The sequence below is a fragment of the Leopardus geoffroyi genome, chromosome E2, assembly GCF_018350155.1.
Source record: "Leopardus geoffroyi isolate Oge1 chromosome E2, O.geoffroyi_Oge1_pat1.0, whole genome shotgun sequence".
NCBI lineage: Eukaryota > Metazoa > Chordata > Mammalia > Carnivora > Felidae > Leopardus > Leopardus geoffroyi.
In genome coordinates, this window is record NC_059335.1 from 31,345,768 (window position 1) to 31,360,271 (window position 14,504).

General features: G+C 36.6%; 1 protein-coding gene across 4 annotated transcripts in view; it reads right to left on the bottom strand.

The window, feature by feature from the left end:
• RPGRIP1L (RPGRIP1 like) overlaps positions 1 to 14,504 on the bottom strand; it is a 93,381-nt gene that overhangs the window by 64,268 nt on the left and 14,609 nt on the right. For all 4 annotated transcript variants that reach the window (XM_045442776.1, XM_045442774.1, XM_045442777.1 and 1 more), the window contains 3 exons: positions 6,286 to 6,391; positions 3,827 to 3,973; positions 2,431 to 2,504 (listed from right to left, as the gene is read on the bottom strand). In XM_045442776.1, the coding sequence (XP_045298732.1) occupies positions 2,431 to 2,504; positions 3,827 to 3,973; positions 6,286 to 6,391 (327 nt within the window). The remainder of the gene's footprint in view (positions 1 to 2,430; positions 2,505 to 3,826; positions 3,974 to 6,285; positions 6,392 to 14,504) is intronic.

The window sequence follows — 14,504 nt, forward strand, 5'->3', positions numbered from 1 at the left end:
AAAATTCCAGTTATGCATTATTCCCAGCTAAGTTTAATGTTTTTTATTCCCAGAAGGTATGTTCAGTAAATCCTCAAATAGGGAAGTAGAAAAAGTATAAGTAAGGGCCAAATGGCACTTATTTTCTTGTATTAAGACCATGTTAAATTATTTGAAATTACAAGATGTTGAAGATAAGTATAAATCAATAAAAATTCCTGAATGTATGGTAGTTCTATTATTCCATGAATGTTTCCCTTCCACAGAACCAGTTTTCCAATGCAATTAAAATCAGAGAGATAGTGAAGCACAGGGGGAAAACAAATCAAGTTTTAGAGTCAAAAGAATTGGGTTTGGGTCCTTTACTGGAGTCTCAGCAATGCTGTGTGACTCCGTACAAGTCTCTTAATGTTTCTTGAGTCTCCATTCCCTCATCTCTAAAATATGGGGATAACATTATTTTCTCTGCCCTACAATGCAGTGGTTGTGTGATCTATATACTGAAATTTGGAAATTTCAAACACGTAACTACCAAATCCTTAGATATGTATCAATATAAACCTTGTATTGTTCTATCGAAGTGAGAATATAGGGGCACCTGGGTGGCTCAGTCGGTTAAGTGTTGGACTCTTGATTTCAACTCAAGTCATGGTCTCGTGGTTCTTGGGTTTGAGCCCCACATCTGGCTCTGCACTGATAGCACGGAGCCTGCTTGGGATTCTCTTTCTCCCTCTCTCTCTGTCTCTCTCCCTCCCCTCTTCCTCTCTCTCAAAATAAGTAAACAAACTTAAAAACAAAAAGGAGGTATAATAAATGCTTTAGATAAAATTAATCAGGGTTCATGAGAGAGGGGCCAGAACAAAGCCATAGGGCCAAATGATTTGGAAGGGGTCCAAGGCAGAACCACATAAAGATTTTTAACCAGTCTATCCTTGCTAGAGAGCCCCAGATATTATTTTAACTGATGTCTGAATCTGTTATTGATATTGATAACTGTTTTTTATTTTTTAATGTTTGTTTATTTATTTTAACGTTTATTTATTTTTGAGACAGAGAGAGACAAAGCATGAACAGGGGAGGATCAGAGAGAGGGAGACACAGAATCTGAAACAGGTTCCAGGCTCTGAGCTGTCAGCACAGAGCCCGACGCGGGGCTCGAACTCATGGACCGCGAGATCATGACCTGAGCCGAAGTCGGCCGCTTAACCGACTGAGCCACCCAGGCGCCCCAATGTTTGTTTATTTTTGAGAGCGAGACAGAGTGTGAGTGGGGGAGGTGCAGAGAGAGAGGGAGACAGAATCTGAAGCAGGCTCCAGGCTCTGAGCTGTCAGCACAGAGCCCGACATGGGGCTCGAACTCATGACCTGCGAGAGATCATGACCTGAGCCGAAGTCAGATGCTTAACTCACTGAGCCACCCGGGTGCCCCTGCTATGGATAACTCTTAACATCATGAGCCAATTCGTGTAAGGACCATCAACACCAGTAGGGAAACAACATAGATGATCCGTGCCACTGGAATGATGCCTAACATTAATCTGTGTATCTTTTCAAAGTAAAAACAAATAACAGCCTATCTCTATACTCTTTAGGTATTTGTTTACCTTATAAAATGTAAATTGAGTTTACAAAACATAAAAAAAAAAAAAACCACAGTGTTAAAAGTGTGTCGGTACATCAGATGGCTATTTTGTGACGTTTCAGAATATTATCAATAGAAGCAACCTTTGAATATCTGCTCTAACATACATCTTCCAGTATGTATACTAAATTTACTTTCATGTAAGCCTGTATTTACCCTTTATCAGTTATCACATACTGAAAAGACTTAAAAATACACATATATACATAGACACGCACACAGATAGATATCTGTACCACTTAACTAAACTTAGCTGTGTTACAGAATTTTGTTCCTAAAATTATCAGAAGGGATTCATTTTTAAAATACCATAATTATGAAGTAGATTAAAAGACAAAATTGAAGTAGCTCTTAAAAATTTATCTTGAGGGGCGCCTGGCTGGCTTAGTCAGTAGAGCATGTGACTCTTGATCTCAGGGTTGTGAGTTTGATCCCCACGTTGAGTGTTGAGGTTATTTAAATAAATAAACTTAACATGGGCATTTACAATACCCACATTTCCAGGTTGCTCTGAGAAACTTTTAATATGAAGAATATTTAGTAAAGTGCCTGCTCACTTATGGTTTATGCTCAATAAATGATACAAACTGATAACGGTTTTCTAGTTGTAGATTACTGCTCAGGTTAAAGAGCTTATTACAAATACTCCCCAAAAGCTTATTTTTCTATTTTTCTTTTATGATACATATATATTTTTCGCAATCACCCATTGCTAATTCTTTAATCAATATTAGATATTCTGACATCTACTGCTTTGATACAAAACATCTTAAAGAAGAGAACAAGAGAACACACGTATCATGATTTACCTGTTATAAAGTTTATCACAGTTCTCCTTTAAAAGTTCCCGTTCCTTTTCTAAGTCATTAATTCTATCCTGCAACTAAAATGAAAAGAAAATGACACATTAGGTGATTATCATATCAAAACTACATGGGGATAAAATAACACGAGAGGAGGCTAACATGTTTTAGTCTTGATTTTTAAATTGCAGCTGCTAACTACTCAACTAATATTGTCTGCATTTAATTTAGCACTGATTTTTTTCTAAGTTGTTAAGTAAACACGAAATTAATATTTGTTTTAATTTAGTAGAAACGTATGCACTGCTTTATGCTGACATGTGCCAAAACTCAATAAAGAATGTGTTAAAAGTTTGCTATGAACTCTGGGAAACATATTTTTTTACTTCCCTCCCCAATGAATTCCATCATTGTATTAATTTTGTGTTAATTTCTAATTGGCCCATTAAAAACAAAAGGATTAACCTTTCTTTTGGTTCGTGGTTCAAATAAATTGCGTTAAGCACAATTTACTCTGAAGACCTAATTTCTTATGTTACCTGGAATTTACAAAGAGCTGGCAGCACATCTTTTAAATAAATGAATGAATAGATAAAATTGTATACCTTGCTTTATCCTGATGAATGACATTTTTAGAAATAAACTGAGGGTTATCATTAATACCTTTATGACTAAAATGTAGCTCTCTGTATTTCTTTCTAGCATTTATGTTTAAAGTTTTATTCACCAGTATATTGTGTAGTTACAATCCTTTCCCATGGATCAGAGTACTCTTAAAATTCATTTCCATTTTGATAATTCCCTTTTGATGCACGTATGAGACACAGTAAAGATTCTCACAAGATCAGAACAGAATGTAAGCATCTTATTTCATTGCTTTATTTCATTCTTTTTAAGAACAAATTTAAGAGACTACAGAAAGAGATTGTGCTCGCTAGGAGATGTGAGTCGTGATAATAATATAAAGATGAGTTTTCAAACAACTTCCTAGAAAAAAAATTAAATAATTTCACAAAATTGCTGATGTTGCGGAACAGAATATCCTTCCTTCTCCCCAGAAACAGATGTGTATTCCTTTGTCTTGGTGTCTCAAATGGCTAATAAGATGTTAAGGCTGAGAAAGTTAGGTTCCACAGGTAAGTTTCAAAATGTGTTTTCTTTTTCCTCAAGAATCAACCCTTTAGGTGAACAGTGGATATCAGCATGTTGGCACATATTTTTAAGCACTAATGTGCCTTGCACGTAACAAACGGACTATATTTTGCTGTGCTTAAAGCACCGTGTATGTAGTTTGGGATTTTTAAATAAATATACTGCTTAGAATGTCTCTATTTTACTTTTTCAAAACAGTTACAGAGAAGTTTTAACACAACTAATGGCTAATAGCCTCTTGGGAGCTTACCTCTTCTATTTTTCTTTCAGAAAACGTTACGGAATGTAACTGCTTCTCAAGGCTGCAGCATTTTAAACGCTGCTCTTTGAGTTGCATATTTAGCTCATCTCCATTTGCCATCAAGGCGTCATGGCTGATCCGGAGACTTCTCTGCTTCTACAAAACAAAATCTTTTCGAAATTATTTTTGGATTCCATGTTAAATAAGTGATTGCAATTTTATAAGTGAATTTACTCCTGAAGTTCACATTATACAGTTTATTCTTCACCTCACAAGCAATGTATATGTGCTACTTGTCCGTGGAGACACTCTTGACCCAAGTGTATAATTAGGAAAAGAATATAGTTTTCTTAGCACAGAGTCACATAATGCAAACTTTTTGTCCTTTATTTTACTTCCTTCTAGTTTTTGACTGGTTGATTAGTGACCAGTGAGTAAACTGGTTTTGGCAAATTTTTTTCCTTTCTGTTGTGGTTACAGTGGTTGGACATGCTGTCTAAAAATGCTGCCACATGGGTCAAAAATAAATGCTGACCACAGATAATGAAACTTGAAAGGATTTGTCACCACAGCATATAAACAGCCTAACAGAAGGTTAGCTTCTAATTTTAATACAATTAGGTTAAAATTTTCAATTCAGTAAAATAGTTACTGAAATTTTTTCAATTAAAGAATTTTTATTCTTATTTTAAGTAATCTCTATGCCCAAAGTGGGGCTTGAACTCACCAACCTGAGATCAAGAGTCACATGCTCCACCGACCATGACATGAGATCATGACCTGAGCCGAAGTTGAACGGTCAACCGACTGAGCCACCCAGGTGTCCCTACTTTTTTTTTTTTTTTTTATAAATAAAAAAGGTGATGATATTAAAGTCTTTTCATAGAGACCATAGCCATAACGTGTAATGGTTCATGTGCTAATTAAAATCACTTAAGTTCTGGGGCACCTGGGTAGCTCAGTCAATTGAGCATATGACTTTTGATTTTGGATCAGATCATGATCTCACAGTCGTGAGATCGAGCCCCTCATTGGGCTCTGTGCTGGAGGTGGCCATGCTTAAGATTTCTTTCTCTGCCTCTCCCTTGCCCATGTGCATGCACAGCATCTCTCAAGAAAAAAAAAAAGGATAAAATCTGAAGTTCTTCAATCATTTAAAATAAACATAGCTATTGAGTAACTGAAGTTCAATTTTTGTTAATCTTGGTATTCTAACACATTATCTTTAACCAGCTTTTCCTGGGCTTCCTACCTCATTCATTGAAGCTGTTGGTCTGAACCTGTCAAACCTTTCTTTACCCAACATCAGTCCTCAAAAGAGGAGCCTGTGCTATAACAGACACTTAACAATTGTTGGTACTGGAAGAAGTACCTGGCATCACTGTTAAATGGAAGTCAGGTGGTCAAAGTGACAGAAGGTAATATCATTGCTTTGTTTTGTTTTTCTTTCCTAATTCCCCATGTTAGAAATGGCCCTCAGCTCCATGTTTTCTGAATTTCCCTCTTGTATCTATAGGTAGACAGGGCTATTGTCTCCACTCTGCAATTAGCCTTCTTTCTTTCATAAACCCTCATATTCATACGGAAGACAGTTATTACTTTGCATTTAAGGAGGTTCCTGCAGGATGGAAAGCACAAACCAGAGTACAAGTTTAAAAATATTTATCTAATTCAATAGTAAATTTAAGCTTCCGATGACCCTATGCTTTCCATCAATTTACTGCTTTCCTGGTCTCAGTACTTCAGAGAAAGTACTGTTTAATATGAATTGTGTTCATCTGGAATGTTTGGGAGTTCATTAATTCCAGAACCTATGTTAATTATGCAGTGCCAATCAATAGGAACCTTCTGATGGCACATTCACGTAGGGCCGCAATCTTGTTAAAGCAACCATAGGGATGAAGGGTCCCAAGTATTGTCGACCTGAATGATCAAGAATTAAAAGAAGTACACTGATAGCTGCTGACATGACGGGTCTCAAATATTTTGTGATAATGGGAGACAGTGACAAAACAAAACATATCAGAGAAACAAAACCTGGTTTTGAACAAAACCTGGTTACTGACCTATTTATAACTTGGTCTGTCTTGGCTATTTCATAAATGCTTAGAACTGAAGATATATGCAAAAACGTCTAACCCTTCAGTGCTATGTGCCCATATGAACTCAGAGAAGAGGAATTAAAAATAAATTTTCTTGGCATGAGATAATGTATGATAAATGTTTATTATTTTAAGATGACACAGATATTTATAAACAGTCCAACTGGTTAGTTATTTCTTTAGCTATTAAGTTATAAATTACAAATAACACATGAAATGAAATAATACATGTTTAAGAATAAAAAGAGCATCTTTAAAAATAACTTTTTAGTGTTACAACCATTCTGTTTAAAAAGTATAACCTAAACACTCTCTTTGAACCTTTGTGTCTATGTATCACCATAATGAGATAAATGATCACAGTACCTCTTGAAGCTGAATAAATTTTCCTTCCAATACTGAGAGAGCATTGCTTTTCTCGACGAGTTGTTTATGAAGCTTAATCATTTCTACATTGTCCCGAATGTTTGACCTTCAACAATGTGTTTAAGAAAAAGAGAGACAGAGTAAAAAATGCAAGGCAAAAAGAAAACAACCTGTGGTGGGATCACAATTTTTCACTACAAAGTTACCTAGGAAAAATTTGCACACTTGCTTATCAGTCACAGGGTTTTTAGCTTAACATACACTTAGGACAGATGCATTATTTAAAGCCAACCAATCGTTGCTCTTGAACTTTCATAAATTCATAGATTCTCAGGATTTGAAGGGAGACCCAAATTTGATGACTTGGGTCATCTCTCCGACATCTTGTAATACGCGCTTAAAACCATTTTACGGCATCCTGAAAGATGGCGCAAAAGGACGTCAGTCTATACAGCACAGCGATCGTGCTGCCCTGCACTTCGGACTTACTTGAAAGAGGACTATCCTACTACCACTTTCCCCTAAGACAAAAATGCGCAAGACAGCCACTCATCTTCCTACCACTCCCTTGAAACAAATGGTATCATAAGATTACCATTTATTGGAGTTTCCTCCTGGAGTTTCAACCTTTCCAAATATTTCCCCAAAAAGTGACTTAGCATTTTATACTAATAATGCCCAAAGCTGGCATTTAAATATGTTGCAGATGTGCCTTTAGCTGTAAGAGATCATTTAACGTCCACAGGGTATATAGAAACTCTATACGCTGCAATACTAGTTTGTATTTTTCCTACTGAGATTAAAGCAAATGTAGAATTTAACAGGAAGATCTTGTTAAAGGTTAATCATAGGCCTAAATGAATACCCGTTTTCAAAAGGCACTTACTTGCCTGACAGAGAAAGGTTCTTTAATACGTTTTATATTCAAAAGTATTTCAAAAATTGTGAGGCCCAGTTTTAGACTTCATTCTTTTTTTTAAAAAAAAGTACACGTAAAAATTTTAGATTCAGAAAATTATTTCAGGACTTCAAGTAAGTAATTTTACTTCCAAAACTTTATCTAGTGTACACATATTGGAAAAATTGTCACAATGCCCTACTGGAACCAGAAAATGGACTACAAAGCTCACACATCTGTAAACCAGCTGAGGACTTGAAATACTTAATTTTCCTCTTTGATATTTGAAAGTTCATTGTATTTTGGCATCGGACAGTTAGTTGTCCTCACACAGAAGATAAACAAGTCCAAGAACCTGGATCGTACCCAGGATACAGTCTTAACACAATGTTAAAATGATTCTGTGCCGAAAACATGCTAACTAGTAGAGTTCTGAGCACACGTTCAGCAGTACCCCACTATGATTCCCCACTACGTGATCTGTACTCGCCAAAAACATCAGAACACGAAGGAAAAATATATTTTAAACAAGTCTAATAAAGACAGTATCCCCCCCCCCCTTTTTTTCATAATTAGAAGTCAAAACATAGCTTAATCTGTTTTCCTCAGAATTACTTGCTTTGACCACTCGACAACGAGTGACAGTTATTCTGTGCAAGGACAGAATCTTTTTCAAATAACTTCAAATCTTTTCTTATATTTTCAGTTGCCTCTGATATTTTATTCTTCCGGTTTTTAAGAATGTGAATACTTTCAAGAAAATATACATATATATGTTTGAGTAATAATACTTGCTTAATGATATTAGCAAGAATTAAGTCCCAATAACCCATTCAGCCACCTAGGGTCACAGAAAAATAGCAGGTTTTAATTTTGAATTTTCCTTGCAAGGCCAAGGCTGCTAAGCATCTTCCAAAAACGCTCAGGGTGGTTTGACTGGTGGATGCTTCCTTGAATATTTTCCTTAAACTCCTTGAAGATCAAACTTTTCATTCAAAATACTGCCAAGAAAAGTGACTTAGTACTTTATGCTAGTAATGCCCAACAGGTGGGCACAAGGATGACCGAACTAGTTAGAAAACAACAATAATCATGTGGTGCTTTACACAGAAATCAGTTTGCGTGCAACACCTGCAGATGTCTTTAAGAATTATTTTCAAGTGTCAGTTTTGGGGGCTTTATCCAGGAGTCATTACTATGATTAGATATTTCTGAGGCTAACAGGGAGAAGGAAAGGACGACTGGCTGTTCAGCTGCAAGCGCTAAGACATAAAAGATCAAAATCAACAATGTGATAAATGTGGTCTGGCCTCTAGGAAGGCGTACAATGAAAAATCGTCTCCAACCTGACAACTGACTCAACATCCTTACACAGATGAAATGTGATAAAAGAATGAGGGTGGAAATGAGAGGGACAAGAGGGAAGGGAATGTCACAAAAAGCTGACAAGGGATGTGAGGATGATAAGAGGCAAGAGGGAGCCAGGGTCGGTGCTTAGAGGCTTGTCCTAGACCTCTTTGCACTAGGAGGAGGGCCTCAGGTTGGCTTCCTTTGAAGCACAGAGATGGGGCTCATTTTATAAGTGGTGTTTTGAGTGGCCACCACATCCTACTTTCTTGCTCTGTTTCACGCACTGTGATGGGAACATCACATCTTCAGGAGGATGACGTTCTAATAGAAAGAACAATCCACGGTAAAAATATTCAGAGGAACTCTTGACAGTCCTGAAGCGATTCATACATGCTGCATTACACATGCTGAAATGATCTGCAAACAGATATCAAGCAGACTAATTATGTGCTTTGTAAAAATAAATTTCTCAAATTTTTCAACAAGGATTTTGAAAAAACCTTGGGCAATTGAGTTGGAAAATGCAGCTTCTTTTCTTTTTCTTGTTTTTTTTTTTTTATAGACATATTATTTAGAATTATGATCAAATCTTCTACAACGGTTGGAAGAGATGTTGGCCCATCTCTAGATTAAAAACAAACTGAAATAAATTAGATTTTATGTTGAAAAAAGTAATCCAGTTCAACAACCTATGTGCCAAGTTTCCCTCGTATAATTGGAAACAGTCAAGCAATAAACTCTGAAAAAGGAATTTCTAATGGAAGCCTTGAAAACACTTGACTCCGGCTTTGCTACTGGGTGCCATAATAAATCCAGAAACTTAAAACCTCAGATATACTGGAGAAGGAAAAACTTTCAGTGGAGCTATGTAATGTATAGTCTAATATGAAATCTTAAGAGGCAAAAATCTCCTCCAGTGAAAGTTTCTTATACTTCATTCCCCAGGCACATAATTCTCTCACTTCACCCCCCGAACCTCCATTGCCATTTCACTCTGTTACAGTAAAGATTATGAATGCTCAAGAAAGCCTCTTGATTTTTTTGAGGCAAAAATGTTATAATGTAGTATTTAACACCACTTAGAAGCGAGGGCTGTAGAATACAGAAGCTAGGCTACGAGATTCGGGACAGTAGTTGAGTAAAGTATTTATGACAGAATGGAGTGGCTCTTTTTGAATAATAGTTTTAGGCTGACTGAACTTGGGGGATAAGGTTGAAAACAACCTTAAAATTAAAACACCTCTACGGTACATTTTTTTTTTTTTTAAACGGTGGCAGACATTATGTAAGTTTATTGTTACAAGAAATGTAGGTCATTTATAGCTTTTACTAGGGATACACAGACAACCATCACTAGCAAAGTAACAATACTGAGTAAGATTACAGAAGGTTGCTAGTAAACTAAATGGAACGGCTTTACTAAAATAGCTGAGGAAAGTCTATTTGAAATGCAACCGTTTTTGCTCTAAACTGCTACCTGCCTTCATAGGTGAAAATAATGCTCTCTGTTTTAAGATTGCATAAAGGAAAAAAATTCATCTGTGTCTGTCTATTTGCCTCTGGATCATACCTTTCTCGTGGTGGTGGGTCAAAATATAAATCAGAGCTCAGTGTTTTCCCACTCTTGACACCCACAAGGAATGGAGAGAAACATTACGTCAAGCTCCACATGCATATAACCACTCTTTTATGAAAATGGAGGGAGGACTCTGAAGGACCGGTTGGAGGCGGGAAGACCTGAAATCCTGGCTGATTTTCTTAAAAGGATCATTTTGAAGATCAAGTTTAATGGATTCCAGCTAGTAATGGGAATCTGAGAATTATATTTAATATATCAAAAAGCCCAATGGGAAATAGAGATTCACCAGCAACTAAGTTGCAAAAGTGAAGGTTTTGTATTATTTTTTATTAAAAAAAAAATTTTTTTTTAACGTTTATTTATTTTTGAGAGACAGAGAGAGACAGAGCATGAGCGGGGAGGGGGCAGAGAGAGAGGGAGACACAGAATCCAAAGCAGGCTCCAGGCTCTGAGCTGTCAGCACAGAGCCCGATGCGGGGCTCGAACTCATGGACCACAAGATCATGACCTGAGCCGAAGTCGGATGCTTAACCGACTAAGCCACCCAGGCGCCCCTGTTTTTATTTTTTGATAGAACTATACCAAGTCAGTTCAATAAAACAGGTTATCTCATAATTATCAGAAGCAGTGATCGGCATGATATAGGTCTTTGATGAATAAAAAAAAAAGCACACTGAATTGATTAAATTAATAAATGCTGCTTATGCGGCAGACAAAATCTTTCAGAGACACGAGTTCCCTAGGGATAAAATTAGCTGCCGTTTAAAAGGTAGGGAAGAACCACTTGCCCGTTTCAATCGCTTCATTTCACAGTTGAGGTAGCTAACTGAGGCTTAGCGAAGTAAGGAATTTGGCCAGAGTCCTTATGTGAGGGAGCCGACAGTCAAATCCAATTCTAAAAGATCAATTCTTCCCACTCTTCTAAGTGGTCTCCTTCCTCTGAGATGTTCCTAGTTTTAGCTTTCTCTCCACTCTCAACTGTGCACTAACACACTAGTTTTACTATTAATTGTGACAATTTCTGTGGTTCAGCTAAAGGGCTGAGAAAATACGTCAAGCTGCTGTCACAGGACAATCTTAGATAATATTAATGATAAAAAACATGGGGATGAAAGAAATGGTATTTGAGTGCGATACTTTTCATTGGGCAAATTCTAAGGTATTCAAACAACAGTCCAAGCTTGGTGGATATATTTTTAAAAAATGACAGATCACCTGCCTGTAATAATAATGTGTGCGTGGTTATCCCCGGCCCCAGTTACCCTTCCATCCAAGGACCAGATGTGCCCTCTAAATTAGGGGGCTGGGCAATCAGACAAATATAAATTGAGGGGTGTTCTGCAAACAACTATCAATGGGCTGGAAATGGGGAACCACTCCAGAATAATGGAAAGCTAAAAGACAGGACAATTAAATTCAATGTATGATCCCTGAATGGATACTTAGATCAAACCAAAGCAAAACAAACCACAACCAGCTATTGAAAAAAAAAAAAAAAAAAAAAAAAAAAAAAGAGAGTTATAAAGGGATACAGTTGGGAAATCTGAATGTGGACTGTGTATTAGGTGATGCTACTGTATTGTTGAATGTCTTGAATGTGATAACCATACTATAGTTACGTAGGAGGATATCTTTGCTCCTAGAGGATACTTAGAAGTGTACACAGGGTGAAATGATACATGCGTCTAACTCAGATTGGGGGTGGGAGGGAGGGAGAGAGAGTAGAGAGGAGGAGGAAGAAAGGAAAAGGCCTCACGTGCAGGATGCAGAAGAGGCTTGTGTCATTCACAAATATGCAAAGGGGTGAAAGGTACGTGTGAGTGTTCACACGACTATTCCTAAGACTTTTCTGTAGGTTTGTAATTTTTCAAAATAAAAGGCTGGGGAAGAACGTAAGAGAGTTAGGAAGTAATCCTGCGTGTGCCTAGAGGGGAGAGATGGGGCCCTTAAAGCCAAGTTGTTTCTGACACTGCATGGCTGCAAAAGGATTCTCTGTTTTGAGATTTGACAGTCCGCTGTCAACCAAAGGGAAGAGGGCAAGTCAAGAGTGTTTGGAACATTTATAGGTTAAATTTCCTCCACTGGGATATTAGGGAACTTACATGATTTTTAATTAAGAAGGTAAACACTGTAACATTTACTTAAAAAAAACTACTTGGTACAAACTAGTTACACATTTGGTAAGAGTATAAATATTTTTGGAGTTGAAAAAGCCAATAAAAGGTAAAATCATTCTGATTTTAATGTTCACGTACATGTGTTCACTGGTTACTGCTTTGCATTTAATTTAAGACGGCCTTTTTAATAAGCAGAAAATGTGCATTTTTATATTGTTTAAATTTTAATATGGATTTTTGTTCAAAACAACACAGACATTCAGGCTACTTGTAAATGATACAAGATTTTTTGCTAATGAGGCATTATGTAGAACATATGCAAAAATCACAACTCAGTCTTCCAAAATAGACCACAATCACAGGAAAAAACATGATTTTAATAAAAAACAACAGCACTGGGCTTTTACTTCAAAGCAATTAAGGGCTTTGGATAACCAACAGTTTATGTCAAGTTGATGCCAAACCAAACTGGTCTATTAAACACATACTACGAAGAGTTTCTGTAATATTCTATGAAAAGGCTCTTTGCCATAAATATCAAGCACTGCACTCTGAAGATTACAACTACGTTAGGTTCATGTTTGAGAACAAGGAGCCCAACATCCTGATCAGACTTCTAGAATTTCAAATTTGAAATAATGTATCCGTGAAAGAGAAGTTTAAATATGTTTTCCATTTTGTGATTTTTCTTTACAGTAAATTATACCAAGTTTTATATTCTCCCCAACATTTTTTTCAACAGTTTTCCATTAGTCTCAAAAAATTGCTGTGACACATAAAATTTTGAGCTATGTGTAAACATACAAGAAAAAAAGACTTAAAGACCTTTATTGGAAGTCATTTCTTCAGTTTTCAACAACTGTATTTCAAGGAACAATATGCTATTTACTAAAGTTTATTTCTTTGGCCTCTGCAGCAAAAGTTCCTTTACCTGTAATACTCATTTTGTTTCTACTTCTACTTCTTGATGTGACAAAAGAAACTGCTACTGAGGGAGGGCCATAGTTTAGTTGTTAAGGTAAACTCGTCTAGGTGCATATGTTGGTGTCTCTTGCTGACAATATTCGTAGGAGAAAACATGCATACCTGTCTATCACTCTATTTCTTCTGCTGTTCTAGTCCTAGGATCGAAGGACTTTTGGATTTCCATTTCAATGAACCGAACACTCAAGTTCCTAGGTGATCATATCCCTTTGGAAGAGGGAAATGGCCAACACAGTATCCATCCTACTCTCTGGGAATTTAGGAAGTATAACACAGAAAGTGGTTTCTGATAACCTTGCTACTCAGCTGTCGAGTAAAGGTGGTAAGGATGGGCTCTAAGCTTGGGCTTGGTCTAAGTATAGACCATTTCATATTTAGCTAATATCTTAAATATGGTTGTTGGCAATTTATTAAGATCATATTCAGTGTTGGGGTCTGGTCCTTTAGCACTGTTCCTCACAAGGAATCATGCGTTGGTTTTCCAATCAGACCAAGTCTAAACCAGTTCTTCCCGGGGGAACATGGATGACTTCTAGGTATTCAAGCTGGTTCAGAATCAGGGTTCACATTACATCCCCTAATATAATTCTCAAAAAGACTCATGTTTCTTTTGCCCTGTCCTTAGAAGGGTATATAAACATCACTAAACATATAGAATTTCATTATATAATTTAATTAATTAAATTTTACACATAACTTTTTAGGAACAGAAATTAAGAGAGAGAATACTAATCTTTTGAGTCTCTGAAATATAAAGCTTCTTGTATATTTTCAGCCCACTTTATTGTTTTTAAAACAAGTCTCATAGGCATATTTTCCTAGTTTTTTCAAATATTACCGTGTCAAGTTTGTTTGTTAAAGGAGGACTAAACTCTGAATCTGAAATGAAAGACTAGAAAATCATACTGGTGTTTCTAAATGAGAACTTAGCCACATAAGCATGACATCACATACGCTGGAGAGGGGAAAAACGAATAGAGGCTCGAGGTCTGGTTTGAAGGACACTAAGAGAGAAAGAAGAGACCTAGGAGATAGCAAATGCAATGTGTAGACCTCATTTGGATTCCAATTCAGACAAACAGGACAAGACAGCTTCAGGGAAGTTTAAATAGGGACTGGGTACTAGAGAATATTAAGGAATTGCAATTAGTTTTGTTAGATGTGATAACGGCATGGAGCCATGTTAAACAAATTCCCTATCAGAGATTTATATTAGAGTATTCCTACGTGAGATGACATCCCATCTGGCTGAGGCTGATTAATTCAAGAAAACAAAGTTGAAGGGATAGGT